The sequence below is a fragment of the Microtus oregoni genome, unplaced genomic scaffold (assembly GCF_018167655.1).
Source record: "Microtus oregoni isolate MIOR12 unplaced genomic scaffold, Mior012 000007F_ref0000211, whole genome shotgun sequence".
Classification (NCBI taxonomy): Eukaryota; Metazoa; Chordata; class Mammalia; order Rodentia; family Cricetidae; genus Microtus; species Microtus oregoni.
This window is the reverse complement of record NW_024543066.1, coordinates 37,685,864-37,711,217: the sequence shown is the minus strand read 5'-3', so window position 1 is coordinate 37,711,217 and position 25,354 is coordinate 37,685,864. Positions and strand designations below refer to the sequence as shown.

Genomic DNA, 25,354 nt, shown 5'->3' with positions numbered 1-25,354 from the left:
ATACGTACCACATACCAAAAATTATATTAAGATGAGATGAACAATTTAAATAGATCTCTAACCCCTAAGTAAATGGAAGCAGTCATATAAAGTCTCCTAACAAAAAGAATCCAGGGCTCAGAATTCTACTAGAATTTCAAAGAAGATCTAATACCAATATTCCTAAATTTGTTCCACAAAATAGAAACACAACAGACACTGCCAAAGACTTTTTATGAGTTTATAAAACCCTGATATCCAAACCACAAAAAGATGCAACTAAGAGAATTACAGATCAATCTCACTCATAAACATTGATGCAAAAATACTCAATAAAATACTAGCAAACCAAATTCAAGAACACATCCAAAAAAAAAAATCATCCACCATAATCAAGCAGGCTTCATCCCAGAGATGTAGGGATGGCTTAATACATGAAAATTGGTCAATGTAAACCACCATATAAATAAACTTAAAGAAGAAAGCATATGATCATCTCATTAGATGTTGAAAAGCACTTGACAAAAAACACCTCTTCATGATAAATGTATTGGAAAGATCAGAGATACAAGGAACTTACCTAAGCATAATAAAGGCAATATACAACAAGCCAATAGTCAGCATAAAACTAAATGGAAATAAACACAAAGGACCTCGCTAAAATCAAGAACAAGACAAGAGTGTCTACTCTCTCTGTATCTATTCAATATAACACTGGAATTTCTAGGTAAAGCAATAAGAGAACAATAAAAAAGATCAAGGGGATACAAATTGGAAAGGAAGAAGTCAAACTTTTGTTATTTTCAGTTTTATATTATAGAAAACGTAAGTGACCCCAAAAACTCTACCAGGGAACTCCTATAGCTGATAAACACATCATACATCTGTGATGTGACAGGATACAAGATTAACTTAAAGAAATCAGTAGTCCTCCTACATACAAATGATAATGGTCTGAGAAAGAAATCAGAGAAACATCACCCTTTGCAATAGCAAATAACAAATATTTTTGGGTAACTCTAACCAAACAAGTGAAATTCTTGTATGACAAGAACTGTAAGTCTTTAAAGAAAGAAATTAAAGAAGATATCAGAAAATGGAAAGATGTTTCATGCTCTTAGATAGGTAGAATCAACATAACAAAAATGGCAATCTTAAAAAATAAAAAAATCTACAGATTCAGTGCAATCTCCATCAAAATCCCAAAACAACTCTTTCTAGACCTTGAAAGAACAATTTTCAATTAAATATGGAAAACAAAAATCTAGAATAGCCTAGCCTAAATAATCCTGTACAATAAAGGAAGCTCAGGAGGCATCACCATCCCTGACTTCAAAACTCAGCCAAAGAGATATAGTAATAAAAACAACACTATATTAGCATAAACAGACATATATATCAATAGAATCAAATTGAAGACTCTGATATTAATCTGCGCACATAGGAACACCTGATTTTTGACAAAGAAGTCAAAATTATACAATGAAAAAGTAAGCATCTTCAACAAATGGTGCTGGCATTATTGGATGTCAACATGTGGAATACCAATAGATCCATATCTATCCCCATGCACAAAACTCAAGTTCAAGTGTATCAAAGACCTCAACATCAATCCAGTTACACTGAACCTGACAGAAGAGAAAGTAGTCTTGAATGCATGGGCACAGGAGACCACTTCCTAAGTATAACACTAGTAGCACAGACACTGAGAGCAACAGTTAATAAGTGGGATTTTTTGAAACTGAGAAGCATCTGTAAGGCAAATGTCATGGTCAAGAATGCAAAACAGCAGCCTACAGAATGGCAAAAGATCTTAACTTACCCCATATCAGAGAGAGGACTGATCTCCAAAATATATAAAGAACACAAGAAACTAGACATCATAGTACCAGATTATCAAATTAAAACCAGGGGTACAGTCTAAACAGAGACTTTTCAACAGATGAATCTCAAATGACCAAAAGATATTTAAGGATTTACTCAACATCCCTAGTGATCAGGAATATGCAAATCAAAATGACTCTGAGAAACGATCTTTCACCTATTAGAATGCTAAGATCACGAACATTGATGACAGCTTATGTTGGACAGGATGGTCAGTAAGGTCAGGGGAGCACTCTTCCTCTGCTGGTCGTATGCAAACTTGCACAGCCACTTTGGAAATCAGTATGTCAATTTCTCAGAAAACTGGGTATCAATCTACTTCAATTCCCAGAAATTCCACTCCTGAGCATATACCCCATGGATGCACAATTTTACCACAAAGACATTTTCCCAACCTGGAAACAACCTATATGTCCCTCAACTGAAGAATGGGTAAAGAAAAATGTGGTACATTTATATAATGAAGTACTACTCAGGGATAAAAAGCAAAGACATCTTGAAATTTGCAGACAAATGGAGGGAACTAGACAAAAACATCCTGTAATTCAGACACAGAAAGACAAGCTGGTATGTGCTCTCATAAGTGGATATTAGATGTAAAGAAAAAGGATACAAACCACAACTCCAGAGAAGCTAGGTGAAAAAACAAGGATGCTAAAAGGAGCACACATGCCTGCTTCTTCAATAGTTTGTTCAGAATAGTTTCTTTGTTGCCTGTGGCATTTTAGCATTTTGCTAGAAGGAGGAGAAAGAGATTTACTAAGTTTATTGTGTTTATTTAGAGTTTTCACTCTTTTTGTGTTTTGGAGGTTAATTAAATATAATTCGGTACTTGAAAGAGCCTAATAAGAGGCACTGAAGGTAGGATATCAGGAGGCTCCTGATTAAATATAATGGGAAGCCAACACATTTGCCACTCTTTCCAAAAAGTCGTCTAACGCTAATATGACTTTCCTAGTAAAATTTTTCTGTTGTTGATCAACTCTGGTGCCTGCAGCCTTATTGGCCATGTTATGGGAGTTTACTGGGTCCTCTTGATGCTTGTTAGTGCACAATTTTCTGACAGCAGTCAAAACTGTAGACAGGTATGAATTGTTTTGGTTAGCATCGATCATGTCATCAATTGATGTTTCATCTTGATGGGACACACAGAACATCCTCTTCAAGGCTTCTATATCATTTTCTTTATCTTGGCAGTCAATCTTGTCCAAAACAGTTTTTACATTTCTTGTGTGTTCAGCAGGTGTGAGGGATTGTTTCTGTGGCAGAACCTGAGGTAAAGAAAACTTATTACAACGATCTTTATATTAGCAAATATAAGACTTATCCATTTGTATTTGTGTAAGATGCAGTAAGATAGGAAGTGTTGATGAGGTCATGACTCATGCAAGATAACAAAGGGAACATTGACTTCTTGTCATCTGTAGTTGGAGAGAATTTGACTCAGTGCAAGAACAGACTTCTTATTCAATACTATATCAGGAGTATTTTAAAGATTTAGAACAAATTCTCCAGGGCTACTCAACAGCCAGCTTTCAGATACTAACACACACACACACACACACACACACGGAGACACACACACACAGAGACACACACAGACACACACACACAGACACACACACAGACACACACACACAGACACACACACACAGACACACACACAGACACACACAGACACACACACAGACACAAACACACAGACACACACAGACACACACAGACACACACACAGACACACACACAGACACACAAAGACACACACAGACACACAGACACACACAGACACTCACAGACACACACACACACACACAGACACACACACACATACAGACACACACACACAATTTTCTGGTTGATTTAGGAAGAATAAATTGATCTAGGGAAGTGACTGTTTCTTAGGTTTTTCAAGTTAATGGTGGAAGTACAACTGATAAACTATTAATAATAGTTCAAATTGACACATTATCTTGTAGATGTGTGTATGTGAGGATTAAGTGCAGGCATAGAACAATATTCATGAAATGTCTGAACAATGTCTAAAGATGGTTTTTCACCACAATGTGGTGGCCTATAGGCAAATGAAATATTTCAAGCATATGTGAACAGTAACAGTGTCATTATTTATTTCAAAACTCAAAACTAGTTTTCTTAGAGAATAAAGTAATAGTATTTTTACCTCTCAAGCATTCTTCTTATGTATATAAAATTCTTCTGATGAGAGCTGTTTTCTAGTATCCGTTGAGTTATTAGTAGGAAGGCAGACATTTTTACAATTTTTTAAAGATTATATATTAACTATAGCATCTCTACTGACTTCATCTTTAATGAATAATATGTCATCAAATAATAAGTAACTGTCGGAATGACATAGAGGAAGGAGGGGCTACTTCTCTCGTGAGATTTCAGAAATCTTCACATGTTAAAGAATGTAAAGAATAATTTTGGCAGTTTGTTCTCAGATTCAACTTTTTGAGACAAGGATTCTTCTACTTGTGCCTAGCATTTCACAGTGGGAGTATTGCAATTAAAGATAAGCTTCATATCTAAAGTCAAGTTTTAATGCTTTACCTGCTGATGAGTAGCCCCTTGATGTGCATCTTTGATGTTGGATAAGGACCATGTATTTATAGTGTTTTTCACTTTTCAAGTGTCCAGTTCCCACATGACACTGGTGGGTGCTATACCTGCCAGTGATAGGCAGTACATCCTTATTATTTTATCAATGAAACACTTTTAATTCATTCAAGATCCCAATGAAATTTGGTGCCTAACAGACATTCTGGATTCCTGTACTCTCCAAGCAGTGTACCATTTCACAAAGTTTTTTGGTAGATCTGAAAGAATTATCCATTTTAAACTTACCCTTCCCTCGGTGAGAATTGATGACAATGGCAGAGTTATGAGAAACAACATCACTGGGAAAGAAGTCATGACTGGTGGCTGAAGCTAATCAACAAAAAAGTTCTGGTTAATTAAGCAGTGGGTGGGACAGAGCTGACTAACACATTGATAGAAATTATGCAGAAGCAAAAATGGCTGACAAATTCATTAACAATATACGGGGATTATGGTCATGTGTGGTTGCTGTAGTTTCAGTTTGCTCACTTTGCCTCTAATAGACACAATACATGAGCTGAAGGACTTGACTCATGTCCCTGATCCTTATACTTGCAAAGGTTCAGGAATCCCTAGTTTCTTTCTCTACAGTTCTATTTTTTGTCCTCAAAGGGAAATATGAAAAAATAAAGTTTCAATATTTTCTAATTTTATGCTTATTTTGTACCATTGCTAATTATGTGATTCCTTATTTATAGTTTTCTTCTATGCTGGACATGAATTAAAGTGCCAGTGTTTTGCTTACATAGCTATAAATATGCAAACATCTCAGAAGTGTCATCTCTGATGAGCCATTGAAAGTTATGCCAATTTTGACTTATATTAATATCAACTTTTACTATTTTCCTTTAATATGGAATAACAATACAGCTAGCAATTGTATATCTATTCTATTTAAGATCACTCCATCCATGTTTTGTTAGATGGGTTGTTCCACGTTTTCATTGTTTAAACATACTCCACTCGAGCACAAAATGTCCCTTCTCAATGAATTACCATTCCTATATCTTTTAGATGCTGCTAAAGACAGCTTATAGTGTTAGATGCACTCACCTTTCTGTTGAAACTCATAAAACAGATTTCATGGTAAATTACAGGTTTGCTGACTTATTTTTGTATACATTTTGACTTTCAAAATCCTCAAAATATTTTCTTTTCTTGAAAAAGTCTGCAATTTGCTCAATCACAATGAATATATATTTTATCAAAGATTCAGTACATTTTACATTTTATACCATTTCCCCTTTCCTTTCTTCCATTCCAGTTCTCCCATGCATTAAGAAGTCTTAATGCGCCCTTTCAAACTCACCACCTGTATTTTATTGCAATTCAGGACTGAAATTTTAGTCCAATGAACCCACAGAAATCTGTCATGTCTTTTCCTGTGGTCTTCTCTCATAGACACCAATAAGTGCCCAAGATCTTGAAAAAATTCCAGGTCATCCTGCGTCTTCACACACTCAGTGCCCAGATCTTCCAAAGTGACAGCGTTGATTCTGCTTCCTTGTGAACCAGTAAAGAGTGAATTGTAAGGAATGCTTCTGTTCCCTGTGACACTTACTTTAGGGCCTAACATTTAGACAGCACGGAGCCTCACTCTTTTAATACTGGACCGATGAGGGGCTGCCTTAGAATTGACTTTTCTAGTCGTCAGCATGGTATGTTGATCTATATTACTTTCATCTGACTAGCTGGGCAGTGCTTCCATTTCCCTGTAAATTTCAAAGCCAGAGGTTCTGATATTCACTAGCCCATGTAGTCTTAACCATGTACATACTGTCATCTTACCATGGAACTTCCTTTCATGCTCCACAGACCTCGCTCTAATTGCTTTCAGTCTGGTCAGCTCCTATTGCAGACTCCTGTACTTCTGAGGTTGTATGGGTTTCTATTTTATTGGGTAAGGGGCGGGTCTTCAGAGTTTTGTTTCCATGTGTGGTTGTACTATCGGCTGCTGTTCTCAGCAGAAGAGTTTGATTGTAGTGTTTCTCTTTGGTTTTGCTACTTGTTATTTAGACTATTTCATAGAATGACGTTGCACAGCAGCCCCGAGCAACTTTCTGTTACATTGACTGTCTCTTCTCCCTGGGATCTTTCTTTGCTGGTTTTTAATAACAAGACATAGGGAGAGGAGTTTTGCCCTCTTTTCTACCCTTCTTGTCTAGCACTGTAGGTAGCGGTTTGCTTTACCCGTTATAATTTTATTATCCAATGTTGGTTTATTTTGTCTGATATTATTTTTTATTTTACTAAAAAGTTACCTTGCCATTCAATGTGTCCCACAGTTTTGATTACATGGACTTTATGACTTTGCTTATCAGAAGTGTGAGGATGAATATCTTGCATATCACCATAGAAACTTCATCTGGCGATGGATGAAGCTAGAGACAGAGACCCACATTGGAACACTGGACTGAGCTCCTAAGGTCCCAATGAGGAGCAGAGGAGGGAGAACATGAGCAAGGAAGTTAGGACCGCGAGGGGTGCACCCACCCACTGAGACAGTGGGGCTGATCTAATGGGAGCTCACCAAGGCCAGCTGGATGATGGAGCATGTAATCAAACCGGACTCCCTGAATGTTGCTGACAATGAGTGCTGACTGAGAAGCCAAGGACATTGGCACTGGGTTTTGATCCAACTGCATGTACTGACTATGTGGGAGCCTAGCCTGTTTGGATGCTCACCCTCCTAGACCTGAATGGACGGGGGAGAACCTTGGACTTCCCACAGCGCAGGGAACCCTGACTGCTCTTTGGACTGGAGAGGGAGGGGTAGGGGAAGTGGGGAGTAGGGGGAGGGAAATGGGAGTAGGTGGAAATTTTTAATAATAATAATAAAACCACACACAAAAAATTCTCTACAGGGTAAATTCTCAGTAACTAAAAATTAAAATCTCTTTACTTCTCAAAAAAAAGTTATGGAAGAAAATTTATGGGCAATAAATGCTAATCAGAGCCATTATATACATAGAATACTTATCACACAATTTACTTTGTAGTAAAAATGCATGCTTGATATTTCTGAACAATGAGCTTTCTTTCTTTATTCCAATTAACCAAAACAACATTTGTCATGAAAAAAAAAACAGAATAGTTAATGGAGTATGTATCATGCTAGCAATGAACCCACGTGTTTATGCCTGGCTTTGAAACTTTCTAACAATCATGTATGAAGTTTCTTTTCTTTACCTTGAGGAACATATATATATATATAAATAAATCAGTAAGATCTTTTTTATGGCTAAAATTATTCTGTTGAAATGATGTGATACAAACTAGGAACATGTAAAAGTTTTTCATATTTCTATATACGCAAAATAAAATTTAATTAGGATTTTTTTAGCATTAAAACGACACTGTATCTATTAGCCATACTCCACACATGCAGTATTGTAGAAGGAGGCCAACAGCTAGCTAAAACTGGCTGTGACTGACTGGGAGTAACCCCCTCATAGCCAGTCGAGCATGCACATTAGTAACTTCCCTATGAGCCAGCTAGAAGTCTGCAGTCAGTGTAGTAAGGCCTGGAGACTGCTGACCTCATCATGACCTGGGCAACCAAGAGAGAGAGACTGTTGTAATATGAGCAGCTGGCTATGTTCCTGGCACCCCGCCGCCCTCATGGCTAGCTTTATACCTAAAATAATTACACGGACACTATATTCATTTAAACACTGCTTGGCCCATTAGTTCTAGGCTCATATTGACTAGCCCTTACATATTGATCTAACCCATTTCTAATAATCTGTGTAGCCAACGAGGTGGCTTACCAGGGAAGATCTTAACCTGTGTCTGTCTGGAGTGGGAGAATCATGGCGACTCCCTGACTCAGCTTCTTTCTCCCAGCATTCTGTTCTGTTTACTCCACCCACCTAAGGGTTGGCCTATCAAATGGGCCTAGGCAATTTCTTTATTAATTAACCAATGATAGCAAAAGATTAGAAAGAAATCACTCCCACATCAAGAGACAACACAGCATTTCAGATTGGCACTGCTCCTCTGTCCCAGGAGTTGGTATAAAATCTTGCCCATAGTCTCAATATGCAAGGCAGCTTTAGCTTCTCACCTGGCTCCTAGATCTATGTCATTGATTCCATGCCTTCTCACTCCCTTCCCCATTGGCCCCTGCTACACAGAGTAATCTAAGTTTTACAATTTTTTTTGCAAGGTATCAGAGGGAGAATAAATCATCCAATTTTGAAATAATATAATTATTTCTAATTTTTCCTATATGAGATTCATAAATATTATAAGCCTCAACACTGAATATAGTCACAAGTTTCTCTTGGAAATGTGTAAAATTCAGGTATACAACATACGTAAATTTAGTTTGCAAGCCATTAGGTACTAAGGAAATGTGGATAGTACAAATGACATCTATTTCTAGCATTGTCTTTTCATTTGTACCTATATTCCCAGTGCTGGAGCATTACTCCACTTCCTCACATGCAAAATGTTTAACGTCAGACTCATCCGTCATTTGCACTGATATTCTTTTTTACAAAGAACTGTGAGGGTTACTCTTAACTTTCAATTTGATTGAGTTTTCATCTAGGAAATTAATAAACTGTAGAACTGTGAATTGGTATAAGAACGTGTCTAGAGATACACAAACGGTTAAACTAAATGCAGACAGCATCATTTGATAGTCAAAAATAAAAGAGAGAGAAGGAAGAAGGCAGTGCAATATTTGCATTTTCCTCTTTTCTTGGATACCATAAAATGAACAACTTGTGCCAAGATGGTTTTCATCCATTTGTGAAGTGTTGTGATTGAAAAAGCTTCTTTAGGAACTAGGACTGTGATTTGCATGGGCAATATAAGGTGATATTAGTGGAAGGAACATTTATGAGGAATAAATGTGCAATAAATAAATAAATAACAAAAAAATAAAAAACTGAAAGTTAGGTTGAGATAAAATGAAAAGGATCAGTGTAAGATTTGAAAACTGAGTTAGAACTTATTTTAAGAGCATTCTATATAGGACTATTACTTTTCAAGAGATTCCTTAGACTGATGAGAATCATTCTGAAAAACACAGAAGCATGTGGCAAAATAGCTAGGAGTATTAAACACCTAGCTAAAGACAAGATTTTGAGTTTAGGTAGGGAAGCGGCCATTACAGCACAGAAGGTCCTATAATCAAAAGAAGTTCCCTTTCAACATAAGAGAAACTGGAAAACAGATCACTTGAGTGGATAACATTATTTGACTTCAGATGAAAAATTAACATGTCAAAATCTGTAATCACAATCTGTCATCTAATACAGGGAGACCAGCAATTTTGGATTACAGTTATAACTACAATTGCAATCCATGAACATTGGAATAAATGACAAAATTCAAAGGTAAATTGAGAATCAGGTGAGCGATACATTTTTTTTCTCACCATGACTACAACTATTTCAGAGATAATTTTTAATGTTAAAATTTGAAAATATACAAGTACAGTTAATCTATAAACTTTGTGTTAAAGACCAAGGAGATTTCTTCTTGGATGGTGATTAAGCAATAGTTTCACAGCTACAAGGATTGGCTTCAAGTGAGTCATAGGTAACCTTTAGACATTTGTGAGTTATTAAGGAAAGAGTCAAATGTCAACCAGGTACGAGAGTCAGGTAAATCTGTCAAATGTTTCTTTATTGTGTGAATCTTTATTTAATGAAAGATAACAATTGTAGGAAGAAGCTGTAGAAGGGAATAAAACTGAATGCCAAGCAGTCATTGGTTGACCTTCAGGAGAACAGGAAGATACCAGCACAAGATTAGTGAGAACTCAGCAGGGATTTATATCTTTTATAATATTGCAGTTTTGCGTGACTTGGAACCAAGCCCAGCGAAGAACAAACTGCCAACTGTGACAAACTCAAGTTTTCTGCTAGGCATGGAAAGACAGGGATTTAGTGGTTCCTGGAACATTGCTACAAGTTCCTCATACAGGGATAAAATAATAAACAGTATAAAAATAACTCTCTTCCTTCTTTTTCATCTTCTTACTAACCAAATATTATTATTGCCTAAAGGCCAGTGAGGTTATTACTGTCCTGTGGTTGAATTATCCTTAAACTCTTGAGAATGAGAATCACGCTTATCCATTCTGTCTTATAAACCATCGTATTCAACATGAAACATATTGCATTCATTAACTCTATCTAAACATTTTTGTTGCTCTTTTTAATTAATTAATTAGTTGATTAATTTTACCAAACCACAGTTTGCCATCTTTCCTCTCCTCCTGTTGTCCCATTCACTGCTCCTCTGTCTGCATTCAGAAGGGTTAAGGCATCCCATGGGAGTCAACAAAGCATGGCATATTGAGTTGAGGCTTGAATAAGCTCTTCCCTCTTGCTTTTAGTCTGGGCAAGGCAACACACCACAGTGAATAGGCTGCAATAGGATGCTCAATCATACAAGTATACTTGCTCAGTTAAAAATTCTTAACCAAGCATTATCTTTCATTGATATACCTTTCCAAATAAATATTTTTTGTATTTATTTATTTATTATGTATACAGTATTTTGTATGTATGCCTGAAGGCCAGAAGAGGGCGCCAGACCTCTTTACAGATGGTTGTGAGCCACCATGTGGTTGCTGGGAATTGAACTCAGGACCTTTGGATTAAGCTAATTGATACATTTTATATAGAACACTGTCTCAGTTAGGGTTTCTGTTGTTGCTACAAAACATCATAACAAAACAGCGAGTTGGGCAGGAAAGTTTTTAATCAGCTTACACTTCAACATTGCTGTTCATTACTGAAGGAAGTCAGGACAGGAACTCAAACAGGGTGTCCTGGAGGCAGGCGCTGATGCAGACCATGAAGGGGTGCTGTTTTCTGGCTTGCTTCTCATGGTTTGCTCATCTGCTATCTTATAGGACCCAGGACCATGAGCTCCCAGATGACACCACCTTCCACGGTCTGTGCCCTCCCATTTTAATCATTAATTGAGAAAATGACTTATAGATGGATCTCAACGAGGCATTTCCTCAACTGAGGGCTCTTCCTCTCTGTGAACTCTAGCTTGTATCAAGTTGACATACAAAACCAGCCAGTACAAACACTAAGACTAGGAAAACACATGAAAACATGTGTTCCCAGAAATAAAGAATATGACTATAGTTTAGAAGAGAGATAGATTTATGACAAGAAGTCATGTTTAAAAGTTACTATATTTGGAGCCAGAATTGTAGCTCAAGAGTTTCAAATGTTTACTGTACTTACAAAGGATATAAGTTTAGTTCCAGCAGCCATCTGATTGCTCACATTCCCTGTAATTTCAGTCCAGGAGATCTGATGCCTTCTTCTGGCCCCTGTGAGCTTCTTCATGCTCACGCTGCACATAAATTCATTTGAGCATTCCTAATAATAAAATGATCTTTCAAAAAGTAATGAGTTAGAGATACCTGCAAAATAAAATGTAAACCTAGGTTAAATATTCAAAGCTTCCTATGGGAGCTGGACAAGTCTCTCATGAGCTATCAGTTAGTTTGAATGAGAGAGAAGGAATGAGAATTTAGGGGAAAGGAAAATGGGATGAGAGAGTGGTTCCTCCTTATAAAAAAAGGTTTGATAGAGGAGAATAAAAGGTATGAAATACAGCATGAATAAATTTATAGGGAGTCAGACCATGGAGACGTTTCTTACTCTAAAGAGAGTGTTAGTGCCTCACTACACCAGTGACTGTGAGGTTCCTGAGCCTAAATGATCATCTACAATGGAAATCCTACCCTACTGGCACAGTGGACATCCCAGAGAAGAGACAGAGAGACTTTAAAAGCTAGATGACTGGCATGATTACTTTAAGATTCCGTTTCTAACCAGAAGGAAAGATGAATCCATGACATCTTAATAATATTTTTACAGAAGACCTGGGTTTGTCTCCCAGCACAGACATGGTGGCTCAAAACCATTTATAACTAAAGTTGCAGGGGATCTGAAACCCTCTTCCAGCCTCTGAGGACACTTCACACAAGTGACTCACAGACATACACGCAAAACATTCGTATACGTATAAATGAATCGTAAAAAGAATCATTGACAAAGCAATGCCAGCGTGATGACATCACCAGTCAACATGCCAATGTGGATGGGGTAAATTCAAGGTCATACAATAGATGAAGAGCTATAGGCAATCTGAGGCTGATGAGAGAGGGTAAATTAGCCTCATCTAGGGCTATATCATCCAGTCTCAAGTGATGAACTCTAAATACATGTACATAGGTAACATTCAAGAAACTCAGCAGGGTGTGTGTAAAATAATAATAATTAGAAAAGAAGTTATGCATTTGAGAAAGAGTTTTGAAAGAGGTACATGGGAGAATCTGAAATGAGGAAAAGATGTGTAAATGAAGTAAATACAGTATTCATGTTTATAATTGTCCAAACTACTTACTTTAAATTTTTTAAGTCAAAAATAATAAAATAAAGAGATTTGTTCTCAGTGAATATATCGCAAATATTCTATACCTATCATAACATAAACACTAGCGATAAGAATATTTTTGATTTACTTTAATTAAGCTCTGTCTATAAAGGCCAAGTCAAACATAGATGTAACTGTGGCTAGCAGAGGGAAAACCCATGAAGGTATTGAAAACAGGGCCCAGAGTCCTGCAAAGTAGGACAACATTATGGCCATAACCAACTTTCTTACTACAGTCTGACTTTGGATCCCAACCCAGGATTCCAGCCTATATCACTTGGAGTTCATAGAATTTAAAAAGGTTGAAGTGACAATAAACAGTGAAACTTTTCATGCATAATAGACAGAATGAGCAAAGATCTCAATCATGATTTTATATTTTAGTATTAGCAATAAGGGAAAAATACTTTGATAAGGTAATACTTGGTAAAATATGCTTTAGATACCCCACATTTTAGTAAAAACTTGAATATGAGATTTGTTCATGGTGGAAAAGTTTCTTCCTATGTAACCTTCCTTAGCTATTTTAACATTATTATTTTAAGAAGTTCCTTTTTGCTTTTTGTTTATTATTCCCCCATACAATACATTCTGACACCTGCCTTCCTTCCCTCCACTATTCCCAGTAGCCCCACCCCATTACCACATCCCCTCTCCCTTAGATTCAGTGCTCCTCAGTCTCCCTTCAGAAAAAAAATAGGACTGTCAGGGATAAGAATCAAACAGAGCAAGCATAACAAGATGCAATAAGAGTTGGCAGAAACGCTCATATCAGCATTATCTTTTTTGATGTCATATTATTTTAAAAGACACTGCTTTCAAACACTTTTCTTGGCCTTACAATACCTTGCAGAATTAAAAATGTTATGAATTTAATTAATGTAATTGTTTTAAGTATCAAATGCTCCCTTCTCAGTAGATCTCCACCAGCCACATTGTTTTGGTTGATCTCTAACATGATTATTTTATTTTTTATTCCTCTCTCATATATTACATTCTGATCACAGTTTCCTTTCCATCCTCTTCACCCAATCCTTCCCCTCACATCTACCCTTTCCCCAGATCCACCCCTCCCTCTTTTTTTTTCTTCAGAAAAGGGTAGCCCTCCCCAGGGCTGTCAGTCAAACATTACGTATCAAGTAGCAGTAAGACTAGGCACAACCCCTCATACTAAGGCTGGGTGAGATATCACAGTTGGAGAAAAAAGGTCCCCAAAGCAGGCAAAAGAGTAGGAGACAGCCTCTGTTTCTTCTATTTCGAGTCCCAAAAGAAGATCAAGCTACACAAACCATAACGGAAATGCAGAGATTCTAGGACAGTCCTATACAGTCTCTGTGATTATCAGTTTAGTCTCTATAAACTCCTATGTTCAGGTTAGTTGATTCTATGGGATTTCTTGAGATGTCCTTAACCCACTCTCTCCCAGTGAATACAAGCCATGTTGGTCTTTCTGGGTCTGGGTTACCTCACTCAGGGTGATTTTATCTAGTTCCCATCCATTCATCTACATATTTCAAGAAGTCATTGTTTTTAACAGCTGAGTAACTTTTGTGTAAATGTACCACTTTTTCTTATTTCATCTTTGGCTGAGGGGCATGTAGGCTGTTTCCAGTTTCTGGCTATTACAAGGAAGGCTGCTATGAGCATAGTTGGGTAAGTGTCCTTGTGGTGTGGTAGTGTGTCCTTTGAGTATATGCACAGGGGTGGTTATAGCTGGGACTTAAGATAGGTCAATTCTCAGTATTTTGAAAAACAATCATTATTCATTTCCAAATAGGCTATACATGCTTGCAGTCCCACCAGCAATGGAAGAGTGTTCTTCTTGCTTCATATCCTCATCAGCATCAGCTGTCACTTGTGTTTTTGATCTTAGCCATTCTGACAGGTGTAAGATGGAATCTCAGAGGGGTTTTGATTAGCATTTCCCTTTTGGCTAAGGAAGCTGTACATTCCTTTAAATAATTCTCAGATGTTTGAGGTTCCTCTGTTGAGAATTCTGTTTAGATCTGTAACTGATTTTTTTTTTTTAAAACTGGATTATTTGGTTTGTTGCTGCCTAGTTTCTTGAGTCTTTATGTATGTTGGAAATCAGTCCTCTGTTAGATGTGGGATTAGTGAAAATCTTTTCCCATTCTCTAGACTGCCATTTTGTGCTTTTGATGGTATGCTTCACCTTACATAAACTTCTCAGTTTCATGAAGTCCCATTTATGAATTGTTGATCTTAGAGCCTGCACTACTGGTGTTCTGTTCAGGAAGTTCTCTGCTGTGCCACTGCATTCAAGGCTATTCCCACTTTGCGTTCTATCAGATTAAGTGCATCAGATTTTATGTTGAGGTCTTTGATCCACCTGGATTTGAATTTTGCTTAGAGTGATAGATATGGGTCTATTTGCATTCTTCTACGTGGTGATATCCAGCTATATCAGAATCATTTGTTTAGAAGATTTCTTCTTTCCATTGTATACTTTATGACTTCTATATTAAAAATAAGTTGTCTGCTGTGTGGTGGTGCACACCTTTACACCCAGCACTTACTTGGGAGGCAGAGGCAGACAGAGCTCTGTGAATTTGAGGTCTACAGAGCTAGTTCCAGGACAACTTGGGCTCTTACACAGAGAAACCCTGTCTTAAAAAACAAAACCAAAACAAAAAAAAATGAGGTGTCCATAGATATGTAAATTTATGTCTGAGTCTCCAATTCAGTTCCATATCAACCTGTCTGTTTTGATGCTAATACCATATAACTTCTTTATTGATATTACTGTGTAGCAGAACTTGGAATTAAGGGAGGTGATATCCCCAGAAGTTCTTTTATTGTGTACAGTTGTTTTAGCAATCCTGTTTTTTCTTTTGTTTTTCCATATGTAGTTGAGTGTTTGTTTTCCAAGTTCTGTAAAGAGTGGTGTTGTGATTTTGATCAGAATTGCATTAAATCTGTAGATTGCTTTTAGTAAAATGGCCATTTTTACTATGTTAATCCTACCAATCTATGAGCAAGGGAGATCTTTCTATCTTCTGATATCTTCTTCATTTTCTTTCTTCAATGTCTTGGAGTTCTTGCCATAAAGATCTTTCACTTGCTTAGTCAGACTTATATCATGATACTTTAGATCATTTGTGGCTATTGTATGAAGGGTATTGTTTTCCTAATTTCTTCTACATCTAATTTATTGGCTATATATAGGGGGGCTACTATTTTTGTTTTTTTGTTAAGTTAGTTTGTATCCAGCCAGTTCCCTGAAGGTATTTGTCAGTTGTATGAGTTCCCTAGTAAAACTTTTGGGGTCACTTATGTATAATATCATATCATCTGCAAATAGTGACACTTTGATGTCTTCCTTTCCAATTTGTATCCCCCTTATTTACTTTCATGTCTTAGTTTGCTCTAGCTAAAACATCAATTACTATATTGATAAGATACAAAGAGAGTGGATAGCCTTCTCTTGTCCCTGATTTTAGTGGAATTGTTTTAAGTTTCTCTCCATTTGTTTTGATCATTGTTGGCTTGCTGTATATTGCTTTCATTAAGTTTAGGTATGTTCCTAGTATCAATGATCTTTCTAAGAATTTTATTATAAAGGGATATTGGGTTTAGTCAAAGGCTTTTCCAGCATCCAATAAAATTATGATGTATGTTTTTCCCTTTCAGTTTGTTTGTACATCACTACAATGAAAAACTCTTATCATGTAATCAAGGTTCAAGGCTTCAAGGCATTTTCATTGTTAAGGACAGAAGAATTATTGTGAGAATTGGAGATAGTAATAATTTAAGGCAGGCTTTAGTGAGAATTAATTAATATATACAATGCTAAAGTTTGTTATTCCATTATGATCATTTGTGTTGAGAATATTGCCATCAATCATATAAGAACACTGACTAAGATGATTGAAAAATTAGTCATTAATTTCTGAACATTAGGTGATTTTTTGTGTGTATATTTATAAGTACCATACTGTTTATTTAGCCACGGAAAAATGCATTATCATTTATAAATTATGCTGCCCATCTTTTACATCCTCACAGGATTACCAACACATATGTTTCCTGATCCAGTCATAAAGCATATATGTCTTCCTTCCTCATACTTTTCCACAACAATGAATAATTAATCTTTGCTAATTGCTTACCTATGTAAATGGAATTATCTTACATATTTAGGGGTAATGCAGTGGGTAGAATTAATTTCCTTGCATCTAATCATTGGCGATACAACAATTTTCAATGACTCCTACATGGGTATTAAAATTAGTGGAAGTTCTCAAAAAATGTCAATGCTATCATAATATGCTTAAGTTTGTTTTATTTATTTGTGAGAAGTAAGGTCTTTACGTTCATGACACCCTTGAGATAGTCCTAATTCCCAAGCATCTACAATTTCCATTAATTCAGTACTCAAGTTTTAAAACGTTCTAAAACATAGAGAATTAACATAGGTATATTTTTATATTTACAAAAGAATAAGTTACTCTAATTACACCAAAGCAACTCTAAATGTCTATGAATAATTTCCTGAATATGTATGTTTATGAAATAAAATTAATGACCAACGAGAATAAGGCTAAACATACGATAATATTAATTTAACATAAAGTTAAGTTGATTAGTTTTGTAAGCAGCAGCATGTTTCTTTCATTTGATTGATTCATCATTTAAAAGAATGACTTGCAGACCCAGTCACTGAGGAGGACCATGTCCGGGTCAATGGTTCTACTGAGAGTGGTGAGTGTGCTGAAGTCCTGGTCCTGAATTGCCAATAAAGGTCACAGAGTCCCAAGGTTAGGACTGCAGCCCTTCCCACCTAAGTGGCCAGTCCCTTTACCCAGAGTCAGGACATTAACAGGGAACAAGCTGTTGCCTAGGGCCATTGCTGGGTCTGTGATGGAGCTATAACTGGGATCTGTGATGATACCGGTGCCCTGTGAACCATGAGGCCCTAGGAACCATGTGAGATGAAATCAGAAGGCCTCACTGAGCCAGTCTGCCCTTCACTGGCCCTGGGAAAGCCGGTTTTGTTTCTCGTTGACCATTATAACAAGAAAGCTGGCCCCTGAAAGCTGTAGAGATGACTTGATGCTATCACCACAGACCAGGGTGTACCAACCCCTGAGGGCATGCATGTAGGGGAGCTGACTCTACCCACTTGCCCTAGGCAGGTGGCCTCAGGGCCAGGACTGATCAATTTGGCTACTATCCAGTCCTACACTGAGATTTGGTGATTTAACTCACTCTAGCACTACCCCATCCAGGACCTGCTGGAGTTGATGGGACTGGTCCTGTGAAATAATACCTGCAAGATCTCTAAGACTTGTGGCAGTCACAGGATATACCAAAGGTCTAGTGAGGATTCAGTGATGATGGTGTACCAGAAACCAGAGGCCTTAAACCAGACCCATGACTCATTGTAATGAACATTTGCCAGTAAAACTGATGGGACAAAGAGGTTTACTATATGGCACTGAAACCCCCATTGCCATTAGAGTGTATGAAAAGGAGTTGAAGAAGCAGGAAAGAAGAAGCAAAGAGATTTTTCTGTTGTTGTGCTCTTTGTTTTTTTTTTTTTGTTGTTGTTGTTGGAGTTTGTTTTTGTTTTTGCTTTTGTTTGTTTGCTTACATTGATTTGTTTCCTAATGTGGGGGAGAGTGGCAGGGATCAGGGAGGATATGGGGGAACCAGGAGGTGAGAAGAATTGGGGTTCATGATGTGAATCTCTGAAACATTCAATAAAGAAGAGATTATATATATACATATATGTAATATATGTATATATATATGCATATGCTCTTAGCTATGGAATCATTTTCTGAAAACAAACAAGCATACAAAATAAATCTCAACTAACCAAACAGATAAACAAAAAGAAAAACGAAGCAAAAACTAACTTACCATGAAAATAGCTTTCTTTTAAGTGAAGGTTTATACAGGGGGAGGGACTTGGTCCTACCTCAACTTGGTATACCAGATATTGTTGACTCCCCAAAGGAGGACTTAACACCTCTGAGGAGTCAATGGGGTGGTGGGAAAACAGGAGGTGAGGGGTAAGGGTATGGAGGGTAAACAGGTTTTTGTGTGTAAAATGAAAAAATAAGATATATATATATATATATATATATATATATATGACTGGTAACGGTAGTAGTTCTAATAGAAATAAATATACACCTTTCCCAGGGAAGCTAAAATAAAAAATAGAAGTTTTATTAATTACGTTTATTAAGGCTCAAAATCTAATCACTTTTTGTTCCCACCTGATCTTCAATTTTTCATATGTGAAAATGTTCTATTTATACAGATAATATTCTTTATTTTTTTTTAAAGAAAAGAGCACTTAACCTATTATCCTGGAATAAAAGAGCTTTTACACATATTCCATCTTTTTAACAATTTGGAGACATGCTTTTCACATCATTCATAATTTTATGTTAGTACTTTGTGTAAAGCATAATTAACAAACCATTTTTGAATAAGAGATTTTCTTTGTCACTTATTCTATATGATAGAATATTGACCGCAATCCTTGGTTTTATTGATCAGAGGAGCTTTACTAGAAATCATTATATATAAACATGTGCCAAGCCAATGAAATTCTTAGGCTGACAACATGGGAGATTTCTTTCTTTCTCTCTCTCTCTCTCTCTCTCTCTCTCTCTCTCTCTCTCTCTCTGTGCAGTTTCTTTTTTAAATAGATTTTTATTGAGCTCTAGATTTTTCTCTGCTTTCCTACCTGCCTCTCACTTCCCCCCTTCAACCCTCCCCCAAAATCCAATTGGGAGATTTCTAAGTGATATGTGCATGTCTGTGTGTGCATAAAGAAAAAAAGAATGAAAGAAAGAGAGAGAAAGAGACATAGATAGATAGATAGATAGATAGATAGATAGATAGATAGATAGATGAGATATTTTCCCCTTTTTTACTTCTGCCGCCGCCTCTTTTGTTCACCTTCCCATGAAGTTAGGACAACAAGCACATTGGGATGAGGTTATTTATAGCGCAGTAAACCACATCAGTGACTTTATGTACCTTTATAATGTATTTTTTGTCTTTATCCATTGGTGTTGTTAAGGCAACAATAAACTGGAGAACTGGTGAACTATAAAGGAAAGAGATTTGTTTTGGCCCATTGTTGGAGAAGCAGAGAAGTCAATATCCTGCAGTCTGCTGGCATATTACTGTGGAAAGCCTATAAATGTGGAAGAGAGATTACATAGAAACCGAGACCAAAAGTTTGCTGTGTTACTGCATTGACATTTAATGATCCAGTATTGAGACAAATAGATATTGTTCCCACCAGAAAAGCATTGTTTTTATTTAATTGTCCCCTATAACTCTGGTACAGTTACACACATCAAGTTTTAGTATATTGGGTGGTGGTAAGCCCCATTCATACCACACCAGTTCTGAACAATTCGAGCAGATGATGTTTTTTCAAAGTAGGAATTATATTGGTCTAGTAAAGTGATGGTAAATTCTCTAAGATACATGACGTAAGTAGCCCTGGGTAGTTGGCTAGGCTTATAGTACCAAGCATCATTTACACCTTTGTGAGGGATCTTTAAGTTCAACTCGACAGTTGTTAGTTACAGCCAACAAAAGAGTGCTGTTATTGCATCTTTACAGATATCTTACCACTCTTGTCATCATTATGGTTCATAGGCATAGCAGCTGATGAGGACTACTGATTGCTATTCTCTATTGGCATCTTGCATAGCAACTTCTGGAAGGAAGCTTTCAGATGAGAGCCAGCTCAGACAGAGTCCTGTATCAGAAGTATGTGGTGTCTTCAGAAAGAGTGACTTACCTTTAACACCTAGGCAGCAATGGAGGGCAACAGCAAAATAACCTGTATTGTTCTGAGAGTTACTTGGATCCCACTGATCAAAAATTCAACTGAACTTTCTAATCAGGTACTGGAGTTATTTTTTTTAGATGGTTCTTATAGAGAATATTATCAGCCTCATTGACATAACTAAGTTGTGTGTGTATGTATGTATATATGGGAGTATTTATATATACTTATATGTATTATATGTAATTTTAGAAATATATAAATAACATGGTTCTTTAGAGCTTTTTCAGAAAGAAGTCTTACTGTTCTTTGTCTCTCCTCCCTCCTTGTCCTTCTAAATTAGCCTACTTTTCATTCCTCTTTTTTTCATTTTTTCTTGATTTATTTATTCAATAATTCAATATCTATTCCTAAAACATTTTTGTGCTCAACTTTGGATATGATAATGGGTGAGTTACATATATGATAAATGTCTTAACTATTCAACATTACCTTTATGGTATGTTCTTTTACAACACTGCAAATGTCATAGTATGCCTGATTCTCTTTGTCTATACCAAAGAGGTAACACAGCACAAAGAAGGATTCTGAGAAGACTTTGTACTCAGATGTTGTATGTGTTGGCCAACAGTGTTTATTTCTGGCCCTGATCAAGAGATTTCCATGGGTCAACAAGTGCCTCCTTCCCAGGAAATCTCATCCTGGGGAAGATATATCTACTCACTGGCATTTACAATGATTTATTATAGTTTACAATATGCAGACAAGAAAAAATCAATATGACATGATTAAATCATTCAGGTCTGTATTTCTAAATGAATATGTTGACTATGCTTATATGGTTTTATTAAATAGACAGCTGTTTTGACCTTATCTCTCCGGAAAGTAGCATTTGTTTCCTTCAGGGTCCCTAACTTTCTTCCTGACTGTTCTAAAACTAGTACAAAAGTGAACATAAAGCTATAAAAGTTAAGATCAAAGATTAACAACAAATTACAAAATGGGTAAAACTATGGGTCTTTTTTTCATGAAATAATTAAGAGAAATTATCTATGTTATGAGAAATACAGAAATGAATATCAATCACACTGTGCTTATCTCTACAGTTTTGCAAACATACTAGGGAAAAAGGAAGAAGGTGATATAGTGGGATAGACACTTAAACCTATCTTGTATCTTGAAGAAGTTTATCAACCACTAAAAGAATGGACTTACTGCTGGGTCTGTTTAATGAACATAATTTGATATATTTCAAAATTTGTAAATATAAAAATTACTTCTTCACCATTTAGATTACTTATTTAATCAATACATGAAATGGCTCTGACTCATTTATACATGATGAACAAAATGAGTGGTAAAACTGTGGCAGAAAATCCACTGAATATTTATATATATTAAGAAATGTGCTATTACTCCCAGTTTATACATGTTAGATTTCCTGCAGTACACTTCCTAGATGCTGAGTGACAGAACTAGAAAATAATTTCTGATCATCTATCTATCTATCTATCTATCTATCTATCTATCTATCTACCTACCTACCTACCTATCTATCATCTATTTATTTTGTTTAGTAACAAATGTCTGTTGTTGTAACCATGTCTTAGTATACCAACTATTCATTGCAATGTCACAGAATCTGTTTAAATGTATTATTAAATGTGTGAAATATTGATTACTGGAAAAAGCAATTTGAATATAGAGCAACAACTCTCCAAGGCAATGGTGTATAGTGGAAGAGAGAGAGAGAGAAGAGAACATGTCTCAAAACAGAGAAAAAATAATAATCTCTGATTTCCTATGGCATACAAAGGGGTCACCATGATGACTTGATACATAAATCACAGATAACTAGGAGATGCAAACTACAAGGTGAAAACACGAAGTCATAAATCACAGTTAAATACCTTGATTTTTATCATTTCATTTTGTACACATAAATTGAGTTAGCATCTATTATCCATAGAGCTGTAAATCTAACATGTATGTTTTGAAGGGATTGTCTTGAACATTAATTATTTTGATTGAAATAAACTGGATTTCACCTAAACGCATATTACTGTCTAGATTTTGGACATCCCCTGTCTAGATTCATTCCCTTCCATACAGCTTTTTGCTGAATTATGCTTCCTCAGCAAATCACATGTACTGAGTTACAAGTTTTATTAGCATACAAAAGAAATATAATAAATATAAATATAGTACAGTCAAAGAATCAGTTTACCAATTTAACATTCCAGCCAAAAAGAAAACTGAACATTCTCTGGGGCATACAATTAGGAAACATGAGTCATGAAGAATTAACATTTGCTGTAACATTGTCAGTGAAGAAATGGTAACAAAATAGGGAGAAATGAGGAAAAAGTATATTGACAACAAATCGCAAGCTGCGTCTCAGTGCTATGTATGTATTATTTTGGTTAATTTATTCTCACTTATTTATCAAAAAAGATTCTTAACATCATTGCTTAAGAAATTTTCTGTCATTCGTCTGTCTTGCTTCAATTTTATTATGCGGGAACATTCTTAAAAACAAGAAAACATTGTGTGAATCTACACAATCAAAGGATACAAAATTGATATATTGCTCAATGTTGTGTTCAACTTCATTCAACCGGAAAATAATGCTAATGCAAGGGATCTTAAAAATATCAGAGGGCTCTGGGGTTCTTTGCCAATATACTCTGAAAGGCACTATCACATTGAATTTGCAAAGGAAAAAGACACAATTGTTTTCCAAAGCAATACTACCCAACAATTAGTCATGCAGGTTCTGTATTTCTGTGAAAGAATCGTGAACTCTCCAGGGATCATGAGATGTATAAGATCATGATCATCTTAAGGGAATGATTTTTTTTTTAAATTATATCTATATGTTCCTTGTAGAGGTATAATTGAATAAATTGTTCAGGAAGACCAGAAGCTGTCAAGTCCTCTTAGCTGGAGTTACAAGCAGTAGTGAGACACCTGAGGTGGGTGGAAGAATGAGAACTCATTATTCTCTGTAAGAACATAAGTTACTCTTAACCACTCAGTCACCTCTACAGCCCCCTTAAAATAAATACAGCTCTGATAAGATGAAAATGAATTGGTTAAGAGCTTTCAAAGCATCTATTGAAAATATATAGATACATTATAACACTAGATGAGCACTAAAGTGCTAGTAAAATTCTCTATTGATTTGTTTCTAATAACCATATGCAGAGTCACCGTATGATGTCAAAATTTCAGTTAGATGAAAAACTATCATATCTAGCATGACAGATCCTGTGTCATACCTTGTTAACCAAGGTGTTCTTGTCCAACCACATTGTGCCAAAACAGGAAATAGGTAGAGTACATATAGACAGTTTCCACTCTTGTCTGTCATCAGTGTTTTCTTCCAGTGGGACAAACACCTCATTCTGCTTGGACACCAGCAGCAAGTAACACTCCTTTATTTTAGATGAATCTTTTTATGCCAACACCTTTACAACACATCAGCAGCAAAATTTCATAGTTAATAATTTGCATCTGTATTGTTGTTGAACGGTACTGATAATCTTATTAAGAACAATTGTTTTTATTTAATCTTGTAAAACTAAGTATACATGATTTAAGTACCTTATTTGTTATCTTGGAATACACTTTTAACAAAGATGTGGGAATGATTTTTTTATTCTACAATCATAAATAATGCCTATGGCTTTTCAAAGTAGTTGTGTTAGAGGTATCTTTACTAAAACTATGATTTATGAATGTAGTGAATTTTCTGTGCACTGATGCAAATATTATTAGATTTTAGATGAGAAGGTAGGTTTCCTCACAAATTTACATTTGGAAAATCAACCTTATAGCACTGAACTTGAAAGAAATGTGTTATTGGTGGTCATCAGAAGAATATATAACTGGTTCATAAATACATTCAAGACAAGCTAAAACTGAAACACTTTATTTTTCTCATCATAGGTAAATAGACTCAAGTAGCTTGTAGTTTTTTTACATGCATAAAATATGTGTATATCTTATATGACAAAGCAGTTTCCCTCATAGGTATTTGTATTTGGTGCAGACAAGAAATTTTTCTGGAGAATATTAAGATATTATGATACTACTTAATGGCAATAAAAATGGAATTATATGACACTGGAGAAGATTACAATCCCCAAGGGCATATATTGATGTCTTTCCCCAAATGCTTAAACTATGTACTCAGCAAGTTGACATCTGAACCTATAGTGCGTTCCAATCTGGCCAAATTCCTGATGTTGTATCAAAAGCAGTCAAGGTTATGATAAGTGTCAATCCTGAGATGTATTGATTATAGAGTGTACTGTGGCAACCCTTGAGGTGCGATAGCTCATTTTATAAAAGGCACTGGCAAATTGCACAAAGGAGTGCCAGAAATTTCAAGTATTGTAGAACAGGCACAGTTCTGAATTCCAGTGGCACTGCCCAGAAGATTTAAGGATGCAGGGGTTTTGTTTCTTGGAAAATGAAAAGAAAAAAAAAAGAATACTTTTCAAGAACTGACAAGACTGTTGTCCTTATATGACATTTGTCCAGATTGTGTCCATAGTGACATTTAACAGTCTTGTAGAACTTATATTCTGCATTGACTGCGTCATAGATTCACTTAGCAAAGCAAGCTAAGTGAAGATTACACATTTCATTGGAATT

At 36.0% G+C, this 25,354-nt stretch overlaps 2 protein-coding genes across 2 annotated transcripts in view; one reads left to right on the top strand and one right to left on the bottom strand.

Moving 5' to 3' along the window:
- Nucleotides 1-2,747: 2,747 nt before the first annotated feature.
- The window catches only part of LOC121450285, a 22,824-nt gene continuing 217 nt past the window's right edge, over nucleotides 2,748-25,354 (bottom strand). Inside the window, exons 2-3 of the mRNA XM_041655116.1 lie at nucleotides 4,729-4,812; nucleotides 2,748-3,134 (exon numbers count right to left, since the gene is read on the bottom strand). Coding sequence (XP_041511050.1) covers nucleotides 2,748-3,134; nucleotides 4,729-4,812 — 471 coding nt within the window. The remainder of the gene's footprint in view (nucleotides 3,135-4,728; nucleotides 4,813-25,354) is intronic.
- The window catches only part of LOC121450832 (cysteine-rich secretory protein 1-like), a 16,242-nt gene continuing 14,974 nt past the window's right edge, over nucleotides 24,087-25,354 (top strand). The window contains exon 1 of the mRNA XM_041656159.1: nucleotides 24,087-24,116. The gene's annotated coding sequence lies outside the window, so the exon portion shown is untranslated. The remainder of the gene's footprint in view (nucleotides 24,117-25,354) is intronic.